Raw genomic sequence first — 17,912 nt, forward strand, 5'->3', positions numbered from 1 at the left:
AAATATTTTTTGAAGTTTATGTCCTTTGGCTCTGACCAAAGTCGACCCAAGTAACATTTTTTCAGGAGTTCTACAAGAGCTCTTCAAGATACCTACAGAATAGCAGTTTGGACCGCGGTAGGATAAAACTCTCTTCAAGTATTCTTCCAAACTCCTGAAGAAGTTTTGAAGAGAATTTTATCCTACCGCGGTCCAAACTGCTATGCTGTAGCTATCTTGAAGAGCTCTTGTAGAACTCCTGGAAAAAATGTTACTTGTGGAGGGAGGGGACAAAAAAATTTAAATTACAAGCCTAGGTTTCAACATTTGGATGAAAAAAGTGTTTTAAAATTTTACAGGTGTACAGTTGCTTTCCACTAATGATTGGAAAGCAAGTGAAAATATCGAGGCATTGACGGAATTTTTTTCGCAAAAAAATCTTTCCCAAAGTTCGAAGTTGGAATTTGTTGGCATAATAAGAATTATCATTGAACCATTGCATACATTTTTGAATTATACTATCAATGGATATTTATACCTAATTACAATTAAATGAAAGATGTCTCTCTTTGTTGATCCCCGCTGTATTACTTTTTTCTTCCCTCTTGAGTCTCACCGAATACTCAAGAAAGAATAATGTTTTAAATGGAAGATAATTTGGGGGAAAATTGACTAAAATCCAGAAATCTACACAAACTGATACTTGTCAACAATTTCTAATATTTAGCCTCTGGATGCTCATGAGCTCATCCAAATTTATCTGAATAATTTCAAATAACAAGTAGCAGTTCAATGAAATAATGAGATAAGTACAGAATTATGTTGGAACCCCCTTGATTGTTCACATTCGTAGGTCGAAACAAGAAAAACTCTGGACTAAACTTAGGCGTCTTCTGCAGGTTGTTATCGCGCCCGCTCCTTCCTACTCTGTGTGTATGTCTAAATATGCGGAAGTAGTATTTGATTTGATGTTTGCTAGGTAGATGGTTCCTCCAATCGAAATAAATGAGTAAAAAGGTGAGATCCAGAACCAAACCAATATCCGAAAATGGCCGTGTTGTGTAGTCTCCGGTGTCGTCCTCCCACGTGTGCTGTTTCAGCGCTGTTTTCAAGTCATGCATCGCACATACACCAGGGCAACTTTTTGAGGCAGCTCGCTTCCGTGTTATATGATACTCTCCCGGTTCCGTTCCAGGTCCTCGGTTTCGTTCTCCTGACTGATGCTGGACGCGGACGACGCGCCACAGATTTGCATCTCGATTTCCGCCAGCCGATGCTCGACCTCCCACTGTTGCTGGGCCAGCTTGGCGTTCAGGCTGAAGTTCTCCGACTCGACGGTGTGCAGACGTTCCCGCAGCCGTTTGATCTCGCCCTCGAGGGCCTCGTGGGATCCCAGCAGTGGCGTTGCCCCGGACGATTCGATGTGGGTCAACGAGTCACACGGCGGTCCGAGCAGGTTGTTACTTTCGTTGGTAGTGAACCCGCTTACCGATGCGCAGATACTCCGTCGACCACCTGCCGCGCCTCCTCCCGCTCCTCCGCCTGGTCCACCACCGCCGGTCCGACTCGGCTGGGACTGGGGTCGCGATGTCTGGTGGGACGTCGCTCGACTTCTAGGCCGTTCCTCGCCGGAACTGTGTACGCTGGGGCTCACCGAACCGGGCGATTGGGGCTGCTGACTGCCGGCAAGCTCACCCCGATGGGATCGTGGACTGGTCATGCGGCTGTGGGTGAGGACGGTGACAGAGAAAACGGACAGAGGAGACAGACAAGAAAGATCGAGGTTAGAAATGCTGGTCCGTTGGCAAGCCGGTGAATATCCACGGGAGGCGTAACGCTTGGTGCATCGGGCTTTTGCTACGAAATACAAAGAACATACATTAGAAAAATGACTAGCAAAGTGCTGAAAATGATACCGAACGGGCTGGAACCTTGATGAATGGGTAATTCGATGGGTACGGATTTTGAAAAGTTCTCAGATAAAGTTTCCCACAAGGAAAATATCAACTAATGTGATTGAAAACTGGCTTAGCGGTTTAATGTTTATACGGGTATAACTATAGGAAATTTTGACTTTTGTACAATCGCTTCTACAGGTCTGGAGAAAACAAGCAGCAACTTCTAGTATAGCCAGACATGAGTGGAATTGTCTGGAAAACAACACTCACGAAGGAAACATATCGATTCGTTGAACCTGCGTCGGGCTCAACGGCTATACATCCGGGGTCGTCGGAATCATCGGTTTTACCCTGGAAAGCATTTTTTTTTCTTAGCCTGCTACGAGATCTTGATGAACACCACGACGCTACATTTCAAATAGGATTAGCTTTGGCTATACGAAACGTCTGCCTTTGAGCCTTAGCATTATCGTTTTGCACGATTCCGACATCATCAGGCTATATGATAAAACATATTGTTATGGTTCAGATATTACAATCACGTTGCAGTACACAGAAAAAAAATCAACCACGAAGGAATTTATTCATGAGTATGGTGCATTTGCACTATAAACGTACATATATTCCTTCGTGGTTCGCGCATTCGTGAATTTAATCTACGATTTCGAGAATTGATTTTTTTCCGTGTAGTTTGACATGAGGCGCAGTGATGTTGATCAAGCATTCATTACATTTCAACGTCTCGATATATGTACTTCCTTCGAGAAAGTTGTTCTCCAGACCATTCTGCTCATGTCTGGCCATACTAGAAAATCCAAATTTCTCATAGTAATTCCCATATAAATATAAGATTTTATGTGGAATTTTACACAAAACGCTATCAGATAGAAACATTCTTTCATACTAGCATTCAGCTCTTAAATAGCCAAGGGTAAGGGGTCGATTTGTGGTTCGATTTGTGGTCGCGAGTGAATGAGTCTTTTGGAATAATCAGGACCCTTGCTTAATACTGAAATAACCATAATAAGACTTCTATCAGCCATTGGTTTATAATTGATGAGGAAGGGTTGAAATACTTACTTGATTTAATATGATTTATTGCTTTTATAACGTAAGAAATTAAAAAAATATTTTTAATGAAGCCACATTCTCTCACTTGGAAATCAATTAATTGGTGAATAAACTTGAATTTTAATTATTTTTTTGCAACCAATCATAATGTTTTATTAGAGTTTATGTTTTTTGGTGCGGATTTAAAGAAATAAAGCTAAGATGATCTGATAGAAATATTTGAAACAATAAAATAATTATCCCGAGCTCCAAAGCGTTACGCCAAAGATTGTGGATATTCACTTGTTCTGAAATCGAAAGACAACAATTATAAGTATAAAAACAAGCATTTTGACAAAGTATCTAAAAAATATGCACATTATCATAACATATCAATGGAAATGTCGGGATGAGGAACTGCGCATTTTTGTACGGAAAAAAGTTGTAACTACGAAACAAAAACAGCCGGAAATGGGAACGAAGGGGAAACAACCAGAGCAAAGAACCAGAAAGGAATCGATAGTGGATGAATCAATCCGAGGGCACTTCCGGTGGCGAAGCCGGTGGTCCCCTCCTCCACCTGCTTCTCCTTACCTGCCCAAACCCGGCAACGGCACCGACGGATATGTGGACGGGACCATCGAGCTGGCGGTCGTTATCGCCGTCGTCGGGGAGATCCACATGTCCTCGATGGTGGTGCGGCCCCGGGTCTCCACAAGTCCTGGCGTCGACTGGCAGCGTCCCATGGCGACTTTGGGCGGTGTGCAACCCAAAAAAAAAAACACACACATACACACGCGCGCACACAAACGTGCATGCACACACATACACCGGGTTGATGGTTGAGTAGGTAATCGCAAAAATAGCACATAGTTAACACAATAACGTTCTCTCTAAACAAAGGAAGGAGTGACAGGAGTGTGGAAATGGACCAGAAATTAGGATTGAAAGTTGGCGGGAAACGCAATGACCATCAGAATGACGAAAAAAACTATCATAACGATGCCTCTGTGCTCCCTTGAGCTACAGAATCAACATCGTCGTGCTATCTTGTCGCACCCGCCATTTCGACGTTCCGAGAAAAATGCGATTTAATGTTTGACCTTCAATAAACAAAACCTAAAGCACGCAATGTAAACAATTACAAATACGTTTTGTTTGGGTGACCATTATGTGCATTGTCTGGAAGTTTGGTTGAAGTTGGTTGCTGGATTCCCGAGTAATAATTACAAATGTTTATGTTAGTCTATGTTAGTGTACGTGCGTCAAAAGCGTTCTAACCTGAAATGAAAGGGAGTGACAAGATAGCAAGACAAGATTTAAAACTACTTTCATATGTAAAGTGACAAAAATGCACGGAGTTTTTTCGAATTTCGTTGAATATCTCAGGATTGAAATCGAATTATGGGGATCTGCGAAGGTCAAAAGGTGAGGCATTGTGAGCTGCACAAAATGGCGTTCTTAACTCAATTTGGCCCAAAATGCACGTCCGACAAGTTAGCACGACGGCGACGAGATGCTAACGATGCTAACTAGATAGGAAAGCCAGTAAACTTAATACTAGAGAGCACAGAGGAATCATTGCAAGTAATATAATGACTTGATACGAAAATGCAATATAGTTTTCATACAGATAAGATATCACTTAAATGCAAAATATAACATATAAATTCGATAAATATTTCATTCACAAAACCATTGTATGTAAATTATAATAGTTTTTCAATCTAAAAACGTGATAAGTTTTATCAATAATTAGTTATATATTACCTAATAAATAACTAATTATATTTCTAGAGTTTTATTTTGAAAAGGTCCTATAACATATAAAACACATTAGCTTATAGGACCTTGTCAAAAAAATATTTTAAAAATAGAAAAGCAAGCATGCTTTTGAACAAAATTGATTTTTAAAAGATTAACCCTCTACTGCTCAAATTATTTTTCTAAAACTTTTATTTTTTCTATGTTCAGGAGGTCATTTTAAGCAACTTTTGTTGTACTAAAAACGAAAACCCGTTTAGAGGCGGGGTTGGGTTGTCGAGGGTTAATAAGCTTTTTTTGTGTTAAAACATTCATTCGTGTTAAAATGTCATAACAAGACATTATACATTTTGCTTTGAAGTATTATTTTTGTTATGAACATTCTGGGCTTTTAAGAATATTTAAGATATTTTCAAAGGCAATTTTCACGGAATGTTTTGATTTTGGTTTAACAGTCTTCTTGAAAATTTAAAATTATTTATATTGCATGATTTTATGAATTTGGCTTCAAAATATTTTATTTTATCTTAAAAATCTTAAGTCCCGTGAAATTTTCACGAAATTTTATGAGTTTGGTTTGACAGTCTACGTGGAAATTGGATATTAGAAAGCACATTTTTGTTTGTTTGATACAGCTTATATAAATGATTTTTAGTGAAAGTATTGAAGGGTGAGATGCAAATTTTCAATATTTATTGCTCTTTTATAGTTTTCCGAATTTCGAAGAAAATTCAAGTTATATACATCATTTTGGCTAGCCTAGTGAAGATTTTGTTGATTTGGAATTCTATGAAATGTAAAATGGATAAAAATGAAGCGAATTAGAGAAAACTTTTTATTTTTATATATTAAACGTGTTGGAAACAAAACAATAAAATACTGCGTTTGCCCATTCATTTATTATTGAATATATATATTCAGGTCACTTTTTTATTATAATTAAAACATATCAATGCTTATTGGGTAATTCTCTACCAACTCACACGAAATCGGGAAAAGTTGCCCCTACCCCTCTTCGATTTGCGTGAAACTTTGTCCTAAGGGGTAACTTTTGTCCCTGATCACGAATCCGAGGTCCGTTTTTTGATATCTCGTGACGGAGGGGCGATACGACCCCTTCCATTTTTGAACATGCGAAAAAAGAAGTGTTTTTCAATAATTTGCAGCCTGAAACGGTGATGAGATAGAAATTTGGTGCCAAAGGTACTTTTATGTAAAATTAGACGTCCGATTTGATGGCGTGCTCAGAATTCCGAAAAAACAAATTTTTCATCGAAAAAACATTAAAAAACATTTAAAAAAACGTTACTTAATCCACCCTTAGGTGGTTCGTGCCTTCCTCACATTTAGAGGGTAATGCTATCCAAAATAGATACAAAAGGGCGGACCTTTCAGTGTTCTATCAACTTGATTCATTATTCATTCCGTCAGATTGGGTATAGTCAGATCTTCATAATTCAGGGCTCTTATGTGCTTATAACTTTTGATAGGGTTGTCAGATCTGCAATCTATTAAACTCGTTGGAAAGGTCTTTTGATTACCTATCCAACGACCTGTCGCATGATAGATCTGGACAACGTTTTCAACAATATATATAAGATCCGGCCTGAAAATAGTTCATAGATAACACTTAAGTGCGTATAACTTTTGATAGGGTTGTCAGATCTGCAATCTTTTGAACTCGTTGCAAAGGGCTTTCAATTACCTATCCAACGACAGGTCGCATGATAAATCCGGACAACGTTTTCATCGAAATATATCAGATCCGGCCTCTAAAAGGTTCATAAATAACACTTAAATGCTTATAACTTTTGATAGGGTTGTCAGATCTTCAATGTCTTGGACGCGTTGGAAAGTTCTTTTAATTACCTATCCAACGATAGGTCGCATGAGAGATCCGGACAACGTTTTCATCGAAATATTCGAGATCCGGCCTCCAAAAAGTGCATAAATAACACTTAAGTGCTTATAACTTTTGATAGGGTTGTCAGATCTTAAATGTTTTTGACGCATTAGAAAGGTCTTTTTATTACCTTTCTAAAAATGTATAGCATGACGGGTTTTCTTACAAAAACCACCCTTTTTACAATCTTCCGGACTTTTGTTAAAATCGTTTTTTTAGCATAACTTTTGAAGTACTTAACTGAACTTTATAATTTTCAATAGCGACTTATGGGACCCCAAGACGAATCGAATGAGACCAAAACGGTCCAAATCGGTTAAGCCAGTGCTGAGATAATCGAGTGCATATTTTTTGGTGCACAGACCCACATCCCTACACACACACACACACACAGACATTTGCTCAGAATTTGATTCTGAGTCGATATGTATACATGAAGGTGGGTCTAGGAGGTAAAACTAAGAAGTTCGTTTTCTGAGTGATTTTATAGCCTTTCCTCAGTAAGGTGAGGAAGGCAAAAATTACAAATGCTCCGTTTTCCGTTACTCGACTGTAAATTTTTTTGGAACATGTCATTTTCTGGGAAATTCAATGTACTTTTCGAATCTAAATTGATCCAGAAGGGTCATTTTTCCATTTAGAACAAAATTTTTCATTTTAAAATTTCATGTTTTTTCTAACTTTGCTGGGTTATTTTTTAGAGTGTAACAATGTTCTACAAAGTTGTAAAGCAGCAAAAATTTTCTGTGAGACATAAGGGGTTTGCTCATAAATATCACGAGTTATCGCGATTTTACGAAAAAAAGTTTTGAAAAAGTACCTTTTTGCGTTTCTCTTTGTTTCGTCGTCCGTGTCTATCGCGGGTGACCATGAACGGCCATGATCGATGACGAAAAACTTTTTCAAAACTTTTTTTTCGTAAAATCGTGAGCTTGAAAAATAGAATTTGGCCATTGTTGGAAAGGAATTATGGAACTTTCTGGCTTTTCCCATTTGTTGATTTGTTATATAATTTCAAATGAGAACGCTTTTAAAAAGCTGTAATTGAACTTAAAAATGCTGATTCCAGTAGTTCTATTCATGTGTGCTAACTTATGGCACGTCTGATGGGAAAAGATAGGATACCGTCAGTAGGGGTGACAATGGGTCAAAAAACAATACACATCTCGTAATTTCTTAGTAACAAAAACCAATTTAAATATCATCGAAAATCTTTCAACGTAGATTTGTTCATAGATAGTTTACTAACATTTTCCCAAAATATGGTGGATTTTGATGAACACTACCTTAAATTCCAATTGTTTGAAAATTTACCCAATATCACCTCTTAGAACACTTTTTATTTATTTTCATCCTTATGGAGAAATCCGGAAAAAGTTTTATTTTAAATTATTTTTTATTTAGCTGTCAGTTCCACACGACCGGAACTGCAATTTTGCATAAGTGGTGTGCTCCATTCAGCTTCGGCAATTGTCCACACAAAAATGGTCAAAATGAGTTTAAAGTATTTTATTCGAAATAGCGTAATGCAAATAGCAGGTGATTCTGAGTACTTGTTGCTAGGTTCAATAAATGATTTTCCAAGGCTCTAATGATCATATGGAAGCTCACAACAGTAAATTGAGCCGGACTGTTGAGGGCAGGATACAAACAAAGTACTACGCATTATCGAAATGTAATATCGATAGCTCAACGAATCACAATTCCGAGTCATAGTGCAACTAATACATCGAAAATGCAGCACTGGAGAAAGAAAAAAGTTATAATTGGTGCAGCAGCCGCGGGGCTTGTCCTGGAGTCCTGAACAAATGGAATATTTAATGTTCCTGCAGTGGAAATTAATTCGGCTGGAAATCGACAAATCGACAAAATTCAGCACTCGTGAAGTGTGCTCTGCTCTGGGCTATAATTAATTCTGCCCAATCTGGATTATGCAATTTCGGAGATTTATTGGAACAGAACGCTGGGCCAGAGAGTGGACGGCATGAAGGAGAAAAACAGGCGAAATATTGCAGGTTTGTGTGGTTTACGCAATTTTGTGAAAGGGCATGGATTTGCTCGATTTAGGCTCAATTTAATTAATTTACCGCGTCAGTGGAGCCAAACCGATGTGGGCAACAAATTCTAGGAAAATTTTGGTATTTTTTTCACAGCATTATCAATATTTAGTTAACTTTTTGTGGCAAAATATTTTGCAAGAATGACTGAACAAAATGTAGTACTAGGTTTTACTAAACATCAAATTTTATGTATGTTAGTTACTTAACAAAGTGTGTAAAGCAGTGTTTCTCACCATTAAAGTATGGAAGTCTTTGTATGATCAAATATACTTTGGAAATCAGTGGTGTAGAGCGTCTTAAGAGTTCAAACTCAATTTCTTTGTAGTGATATCTGTGATAGTATTTCTACAAATCAGGTCCATCGCAAGTTAAAATGGAAGTAGAAAAAGAATGGAACGGGTAGCAGTGAGGGAGGATTGACAGGGGAGAGGAAAAGTGAGGGAGGGGCGAAGGGCTTTCTCATCCCGACATTACCTTTCTCTAGTGGGGCCTTCTTGTACTTCTCGAGCCGCTTGACCGCGATCGCCTCCAGCCGCACCCGGGCCGCCGGATACTCCTTCAGCACGTCCCACATGTCCTTCTTGCTCAGCACAAACAGGTCACTGTAGCCGACGGAACGGACACTCGCCGTCCTCCGGTTGCCTGTGATGGTGGTGGTGGTGTGTTTTGTTTGTGGTGGTGTTTCCCGTTCGTTTGTGACGAAGAAGAGGAGGCAAAAAAAAATACAGACAGAAAAATTCGATTAATTCATTTCACCTGCAGATGTGTGTGTGCGTGGGAGCGAATTCATTGTTTTTAGGACGAAAAATGTAAATGAAACGAACGAGGGGGGGAAAATTAATGCGAAAGGTGTGGTTACACGACGACACATCAATCTCAGATCAAAAAGCTGAACGGGGGGCCACAAATACAGCAACCGAGAAAAACGTACCGGAACACAAACGAAATCGAGCAATTCTCCTGGAAAATGAACACTTTTAATGCACCTTTGAAATTAAGAGATTTAAAGCTATGAAACTTTGTGCATCAGTTCCTTAACATTTTCCAACACCGCTTGTTGGTTCAAGCTTTCACATAATTCCGACACCAAAATGCCGACGAGCATCTTCACTAGTTTTCAATATTTTAAGCACTATTTCATAACACTTTATTCTGAACCATAAAATCTGAAGCCTTTTAAACAATTTCGATTATTTTTTTACCTATTAATTAATCATCATGCTGAAAAATAGCCATTTGCAAATTAAGGTTTTTTTGCCTGTTTCGGACCCCTTTTCCTATAGTGCTAATAATAAAAAATATTAATATTTAAATTTTGATATCAGATTTATCCGATTTTTGATGATTTGATGCATGGTGTGGATCTAATGATTGATATTATGTAAAAATAGGGCTTTTGCTCACTTTTGATTGTTACTACATATGTTTTTTTTTTCTGACAAATATGGCTTAAAACAAACTAAGAGATTAAAGAAAACGAGACAAAAACTATTGAAAGCATATACATGAATAAAAATTATAATTTTAATTAGAATCGTTAAATATCGATTAGTTTAAAAATTTCACCAAATCAAAACAATAGATTTCTTTATAGTTTCTGATAAAACCTCACATTTTCAATATAAACAATGTTTTGTTCTTGATTTATTATTTTAAAATACCATTGAAAATTTAATTATGATGTTTGAGCAAAGTTCAAGAATTAATAGTTTTGATTTATTGATAATTCTTACGGTTTCAGCAACTTTGGTGCTTTCATAAGCAAAAAAAAAAAAAAAAACATTTCTTAATTCACCTTTAGGTGGTTGGTGTCTCTCACACTCATAAAGTAAATACAAAAATAACTCCACTCCACATTGAACATCAATACTCATTGCTCTTGATAAGGGAGCAATTCTCTACCAAAACCGGAAATGGATTTTATTTGTATTTTTTGATTTGGCTCAAACTTTGTGGGGGCCTTCCCTATGACCAAATATGCTATTTTGTGTCATGGGTTCACCCATACAAGTCTCCATACAATTTTGGCAGCTGTCCATACAAAAATGGTATGTAAATATTCAAACAGCTGTAACTTTTGAGTGAATTTTCTGATCAATTTGGTGTCTTCGGCAAAGTTGTAGGTATTGTTGAGGACTTTTGAAAAAAAAAAATTATCAACTTTTTTTTCACTAAAACTCAATTTCCCAAAATACGTACTTTTTGATTTTCGAGATTTTTTGATATGTTTTAGAAGACAAAAATCCGCAACTTTTGAGCCATAGAGAAACATGGTCAAAAAATCTGCCGCCGAGTTATATTTTTTTGAAAAAATAGTGATTTTTGGAAAAAATTGAAGTTCCATGCAAACACAAGTTTGTCATTATTTTTTAATGCAAAATTGAATTTGCAATCGAAAAGTACCCTACAGATTTTTTGATAAAGGGCTCCGTTTTCAAGATATAGTCACCAAAAGTTTGATTTTGGCGAAATATTTGCAGTTTTTCAATTTTTAAAAATAGTGACCATGAGTGACCATTTCTAAAAATATTTTTTTTGAAAAGTTCAGAAAATTTGCTATAAAATTGTCATAGAGAAATTGAAGATTGGACCTCTGGTTGCTGAGATACAGCGGCTTAAAGGAAAAGAAACACGAAAATTGAAGTTTTCTAAGTCTCATCCAAACAGCAACCCGAGGTCCAATCTACAATGTCTCTTAGACAATTTTATAGCAAATTTTTTGAACTTTTCAAAATTTCAGAAATGGTCACTCATGGTCACTATTTTTAAAAATTGAAAAATTGCAAATATTTCGCTAAAATCGAACTTTCGGTGGCTATATCTTGAAAACGGAGCCGTTTATCAAAAAAATCTGTAGAGTACTTTTCGATTGCAAATTCAATTTTACATCGAAAAATGAAGTTGAAAAAATTTTGCGACCAATATTTCGATTTTTTGAAAAAAATCTATATTGATTCAAAAAATCATTACTCGGTCAAAGAGTTTTTGTCTATTCTTGAAATTTCTAAAAAGTTGGCATTTTATGTCCTCTAAAACATATAAAAAAAAATTTAAAATAGTGTTTTTTTTTTCAAATCAAGTTTTAGTGACAAAAAGTGAAATTAAAAATCACCAAAAAAATTCTTACCGTGTATCATTTTTTTCTGTGTAGTCCATATTCATACTTACAACTTTGCCGAAGACACCAAATCGATCAGAAAATTCCATCAAAAGATACAGAATTTTGAATTTTCACATATCATTTTTGTATGGACAGCTGCCAAATTTGTATGGAAAATTATATGGACAAACTAATGATGCAAAATGGCTTCTTTGGGCATGCCGAAGGCTCTAAAAAAGTTTCAGCCGGATTAAAAAATACAAAAATTAAAATTAAAGAAAAAAGACCGATTCCATATAATCAGTCGAAAAATTATTGGATAGATATTTCAATCATAAAAAATTTATGCTATTCTGTTGTTGTTGCTAGTGTTGAACTCAAAACTCGTATTATGTCAAAAAGGGCAATGAAATGTACACAGTAAAAAATAATGTAAATTTGGAAGCTGTAATTTTGGAAGGTTTAATTTTACCTCTTTTATGATGTAATTTTACCTCAATTTAGACTGAAAAAGTGGCATTACACCAGCTAACCAGTAAACTTTGTTTCAAATTATGCTGAACATTTTATCAAAACACCTTCACTTTAGGAAAGAGGTCCACTGATGGATAATTACCCATAGTCAATGACTATTAGTCATATTTTCGAGTTGTGTTTTTAGCAGTATTGTAGATTTAGAAAATATAAATTGTATGAAAGCTTGTATCCAAAATTCACGATGCAAATACAACCTTCAGTTTTAGGGAACGGATGGACAAAATTTCATGAAAATTTAAAACAAAAACATAAATGTGAGTCAATTGTTGAAACCCAGAGATTTGCTCGATACAAGAGAACAGAAAAAAACCGCTAGGATAAACCAAACAAATAATCATGATGAAAAAGTCGTTCCAATTCGTTACCAAGAAGTAGAGAGAGTAAGAGAGAGAGAGAGACTAACCAGATTTAGAGACATATCAATAGAAACAGAGACAGAGAGAGAGGAGAAGCGAAATTTCTAAAGAGAGAACACGCTCATTAATGTCCTCGAAAAAAAGGAGGAAAATAGATTCGGTGCCGAACGGATGCAGACAAATCTTCTATGCGAGTCTGAGTGGATGTATGTTTGTGGCAAAATGAAAATCGTGATGGAAATATAAGCAAAAGGTTGAAACCAATATTTGAAAACGGAACAAAATCGAAAGATAGGGAAAATATGAAATGTCACGAGACGAACGTAATCAGAGGAGAGGAATCTCTCGCTGACTAATGATGCATATTTTGCATTTGAAAACAGAACAAATTGAAGTAGTCAGAGGGGTGAGCTTGCTGGAATGTTGAATTTAGATCGATGCGATAACTTTAGACAGACATAAAATGATTTGATTTTCAAATTAACTAAAGAGTGCTTTCAAATTTGTTAACCAAACCTTTTTTTAGTTCAATGAAAAATAGAAGTTTAAATAGTTTTGCAAATTAATGACATTTTATATAATTTTTTCAGCTGTTGGCTCCGTCAGCATTAGAATTAAACATAAATGAAATATTGGCAGAAATTTTGTGTCAATCTAAGTTTTCAGTTTTTCCTGCCAACATCCACAAGGTTCATATAACAACAGACTATTCAGACGAGCAGACAGGTAGGTTGGCACCAAAAAGAGTCCACTGAATCTGAATAACCAAGTCCTGGCTGCTGCTGCTGCTACTAACAGGTGTACCCCGTAATGTCCTACGGCACCAAATGGAAAATGGAATTTTGTCCAGTTCACAGCTCAGAAAAGGACCAATCTAGACCACCACCAGCCGGCCATTGTTGCTGTTGTTGTTTTGCTGCGTTGCTGTACCGTACCCCGTTTGAAATGGACTTTTACAAAACGCCAACAACACCGAACCGCCCGAAACAGGCGCAGGCCCAGAACCGGGTGCTACCACCCCGGAACAGCAGCAGCAGCAGCAGTCATTTACAGCAGCAGTCATTTACAGCATCAGCCGTGGTGCCCGAGAGTTACAAATTGAGCATGTAATGAACAGCTGCTGCTGGTGGAAGCTGGCCCTAGGCTACCCACTTTTTGCCACCGCTGACTGGCCAAAACCGGACACAGAGACACATTCTAGGCTGGAGTTTGTTGTGGTGATGGCGCACACCTGTGAGGGGCCTGTCCCGTCCGTAAAACCCGGAAAGAGGACATGGAACGATTCACCTGAAATTAAGTTGAATATTTTATCATCCCCTTAAAGTGGAGTAGAACCACCTTAATTTATCGTAACTCATTTTGGGTACTCTTGCAGGGAGGATTCTACGAGACTGTAAGGCAGGGGTGCTCAACCATACAATTTGATTTTTTTTATTCTATTGGTCATAGAAAGAGACCTTTGATTTGTCAAATTTGTGCTATAACAGTATCAATTTAATCTTAACCGGATTTGTTCAGTTTCATTTACCCATTGATACTCGGAGGTAAAGTTTGTATGGGAAAAATCGGAAAAAAAGTATGGAAAACCCTAGTTTTCCAACTGTGAGATTCTTACTGAAAATTCAATGCTCTACAACTTTGTAGGACATACCAAAGCTGTAAAACTCGATCCTGAAAGGTATTAGCAATTTAAAAAAGTAATTTTTGTATGAAAAACATATTTTTCACCCACATAAGGCTCGGGTATCAATGAGTTAATCTCATCCAATTTCACTCAAAATTTACACAGATGCTTAAAATAACCCAAAAAACCGATTTCCGCTTGTGGAGTAGGGGGTCATTTTTTCTGGGCACCCTAGTACATATTCATCAAATTTCATAAAAATATGCATCAAGAGACTCTAAATTACATATTTGACCAATATTTGAGCTCCAATAAAGGGTATCGGAACCAAATTTTGCAGATTTTCAACTTTCTTTGAAATATCCCCAAAATTGGGGTTCCCAAAACGACCGAAAAAAAATCTTTTCTTAGTACAATTTACCCTGAAAATTCAGCACTCACTTTCTATATATGTGATACATAATAATAATACCTTCGAAATTCATCAAATAAATAATAATAATACCATCGAAATTATTTGGAGACAAATCCTATAAAATCGACAAAAAAATCTTCAAACAAAATGTTGCTCTACTTTCCGACGAAATATTTCGACGGACCCAACTTAATGTCGAGAAAGAGCCCTTCTTTCATGGTGCCAATCATCAGGCTTGCCACACAGTGTTTTCCACCCAATTTTCATTTAAATGAATCCTAAATCATAACATGCAAAATTTTCTGATCTAAAAGAAAAAAATATTTTGAAGGTTTAAAATCAAGACTATCCTTTAAAAAGGTCCAACATGCAATGAGCTTTGCAATAAATGATTTCGATTTTTTTTTACATATTTTCTCAAGGAAAATATTGTAGATGTTTAAAAAAAAATCATTCTTCAAACAATTTTTCTTGTTTTTTTTTTCTTTTATGCAGTGTATCTCAGAAACCAGAGGTCTACTCTTCAAAGTTTCTCAAAGAGTTTTAATTGAAAATTTCTGAACTTTTTGAAAGAAAACTGTTTTCACCATTTGTCTTTTATTGCCACTATTTTAAAAAATCGAAAAACAGATTTTTTAAGGCTAAATTCAGATTTTAAGTGGTCTTGAAAATTACGCACTTAATTTAAATTAAGAGCGTTTCAAAGGAAGTTTGATTATACATTAACAACTGAAGAAACGATTTTTTTTTCAAAAAATCATAACGATATGTTTCAAAAGATGCAAGGTTTTGCCCCAAATTTTGAATTTGATTTTGAGTACCGTCAACTGGGGCGAATTGGGACACATGGGGCAATTGGGACAGCAGTTTTAACCATGTAAGTTCACAATATTTTAATTTTTTGGTTGGTTTCGGTTAGAACAGACTCAGACCAACAAAATGTGTACATCCATATGCATATTTAAAACCTTTAAGAGCGAGTTTTTCACCAATGTGTAACAGGTCGTATCGAGGTGCTCCGATTTGGATGAAACTTTCAGCGTTTGTTTGTCTATACATGAGATGAACTCATGCGAAAAATGAGCCCTCTACGACAAAGGGAAGTGGGGTAAAACGGGCTTTGAAGTTTGAGGTCAAAAAAACATAAAAAATCTTAAAATTGCGCGCATTTCCGTAAAACTTCATCAATTCCAACTCTCTTAGATGCATTCGAAAGGGCTTTTGAAGCACTTCAAAATGTGCCATAGACATCCAGGATTGGTTTGAAATTTTCTCTTAGCTTTTGCAAATTACTGTCAAAAATAGTTTTTTTTTTAAACCTTAATATCTCTTTCCAACAGCCTCCAACACCCATACTCCCATAGGTCAAAAGATAGGCAATTTCATGGACTATAAGCCTACGGTATTAACTTTTTGGCCAGTCGCAGTTTTTCTCATAGTTTTTCGATTTTTCTGCAACAAACATTTTACAACGTTAGTTTTTGCCCTGTAGGCTCCCATAGCGGCACTTTTTGGTCTCAATTTTGTCATATTCGGAATCCTCGGACAATTTCATGTAAAATAAGAAGTATTGGAGTGGTAAATTTGATTGAAAAAATTGCCATTTAGAATGAATTAAAATATTTTTTAACAATTTGTTGGTTTAGGGGTAAAACAGGTTTTCGCCTACTTGATACAGCATTTGACGTATTGATCAAAGGGTAAATAAAATCTATTTCTTTTTTCAAAAATGTTTTATTTAATTATTTTTTAAATCAAAATTACAATTCCAATACTTCTAACTTACGTGAAATTGTCCGAGGATTCCGAATATGACAAAATTGAGACCAAAAAGTGCCGCTATGGAGGCCAGCAGGGTAAAAACTAACGTTGTTATTTGTTTGTTGTAAAAAAATCGAAAAACTATGAAAAAAACTGCGATTGGCCAAAAAGTTAATACCATAGGCTTATAGTCCTTGAAATTGCCTATCTTTTGACCTATGGGAATATGGGTGTTGGAGGCTGTTGGAAAGAGATATTAAGGTTTTAAAAAAATCCATTTTTGACAGTAATTTGCAAAAGCTAAGAGAAAATTTCAAACCAATCCTGGATGTCTATGGCACATTTTGAAGTGCTTCAAAAGACCTTTTGAATGCATCTACGAGAGTTGGAATTGATGAAGTTTTACGGAAATGCGAGCAATTTTAAGATTTTTTAGGTGTTTTGGACCTCAAACTTCGAAGCCCGTTTTACCCCACTTCCTCATATTTGGCATGAGTTCATCTCATGTATAGACAAACAAACGCTGAAAGTTTCATCCAAATCGGAGCACCTCGATACGACCTCTAGAACAAACCGAGCAATATTTACAAATACTGCCTCTTAAGTGCTCTAAACATTGCTGTCCTTATTCAGACTGTAGTCCCGATTTGCCCAGATGACGGTAATTAACTTACTGTAAAAAAAACTTTGTTTTTATAGAGTACCTTTATTTGAATAGTTCTCATTAATGCATCCCTAGTAACATTTTTGAACTTACAGGTTTTATCATTGCTCTGAAAACCCTCATACGGCCTAAAAAGGCTTTTATGGCCTACCTCCCAAGTAACAAGACAAATGCTATAGATTCTTATGTAGTTTTATATTAGTTTTATAAAATGCAAAAAATATTTATTACATTTTTCACCAAACCCAACCGGTTTTATCGTCACAAAATCTGAAAGATATTATCAAGAATTCCTCAAGATATGATAAAGAAATGTGTTTAGAAGTTTTAATTCAGTTTTCAACTTTTTTCTTTAAGTATCCCTGAAGAATTCTTGGTAAAGCCTAAATCACTTAACAAAGTCTGCTTTAAATCTTTTTAGACTTCAGTGAGCATTTTACTAATCTTGTTTGATTTGTGCTGTCACTTCGACACATTTAGTTGTCCGTGACGAACGCCGCAGTGAAATACTTTCAAGAGGCGAGCTGTTTTATTAAATTACGTTTTAGGTTTAAATACTAGTAAATTCTTAGTGAATTTTTACAAATAACTGTCTCATCAACTGTGTGCTGATAATAATAAATATGACTGAGTTGGTGGTGTGTTTGAATTTTGAGATAGAATTGTGAGAAAACGGAATATTTTCCAAAACTAAAATTGATTAGTTTTGCAGTTGATGTCTGTACTGTTATTGCGCATAATCATTTTTGTGGCAAAGTGGATATAAATTATGTTGTCTTACAATGTATCGTCAATAAACGA

General features: G+C 36.1%; 1 protein-coding gene across 1 annotated transcript in view; it reads right to left on the reverse strand.

Moving 5' to 3' along the window:
- Nucleotides 1-331: 331 nt before the first annotated feature.
- Nucleotides 332-17,912, reverse strand: part of LOC6038593 (potassium/sodium hyperpolarization-activated cyclic nucleotide-gated channel 1) — a 128,460-nt gene continuing 110,879 nt past the window's right edge. Inside the window, exons 5-7 of the mRNA XM_038262326.1 lie at nt 9,129-9,296; nt 3,522-3,678; nt 332-1,703 (exon numbers count right to left, since the gene is read on the reverse strand). Of these exons, the coding sequence (XP_038118254.1) occupies nt 1,145-1,703; nt 3,522-3,678; nt 9,129-9,296 (884 nt within the window). The 3' untranslated portion in view covers nt 332-1,144. The remainder of the gene's footprint in view (nt 1,704-3,521; nt 3,679-9,128; nt 9,297-17,912) is intronic.

This window comes from Culex quinquefasciatus, chromosome 3 (genome assembly GCF_015732765.1).
Source record: "Culex quinquefasciatus strain JHB chromosome 3, VPISU_Cqui_1.0_pri_paternal, whole genome shotgun sequence".
Taxonomy (NCBI): domain Eukaryota; kingdom Metazoa; phylum Arthropoda; class Insecta; order Diptera; family Culicidae; genus Culex; species Culex quinquefasciatus.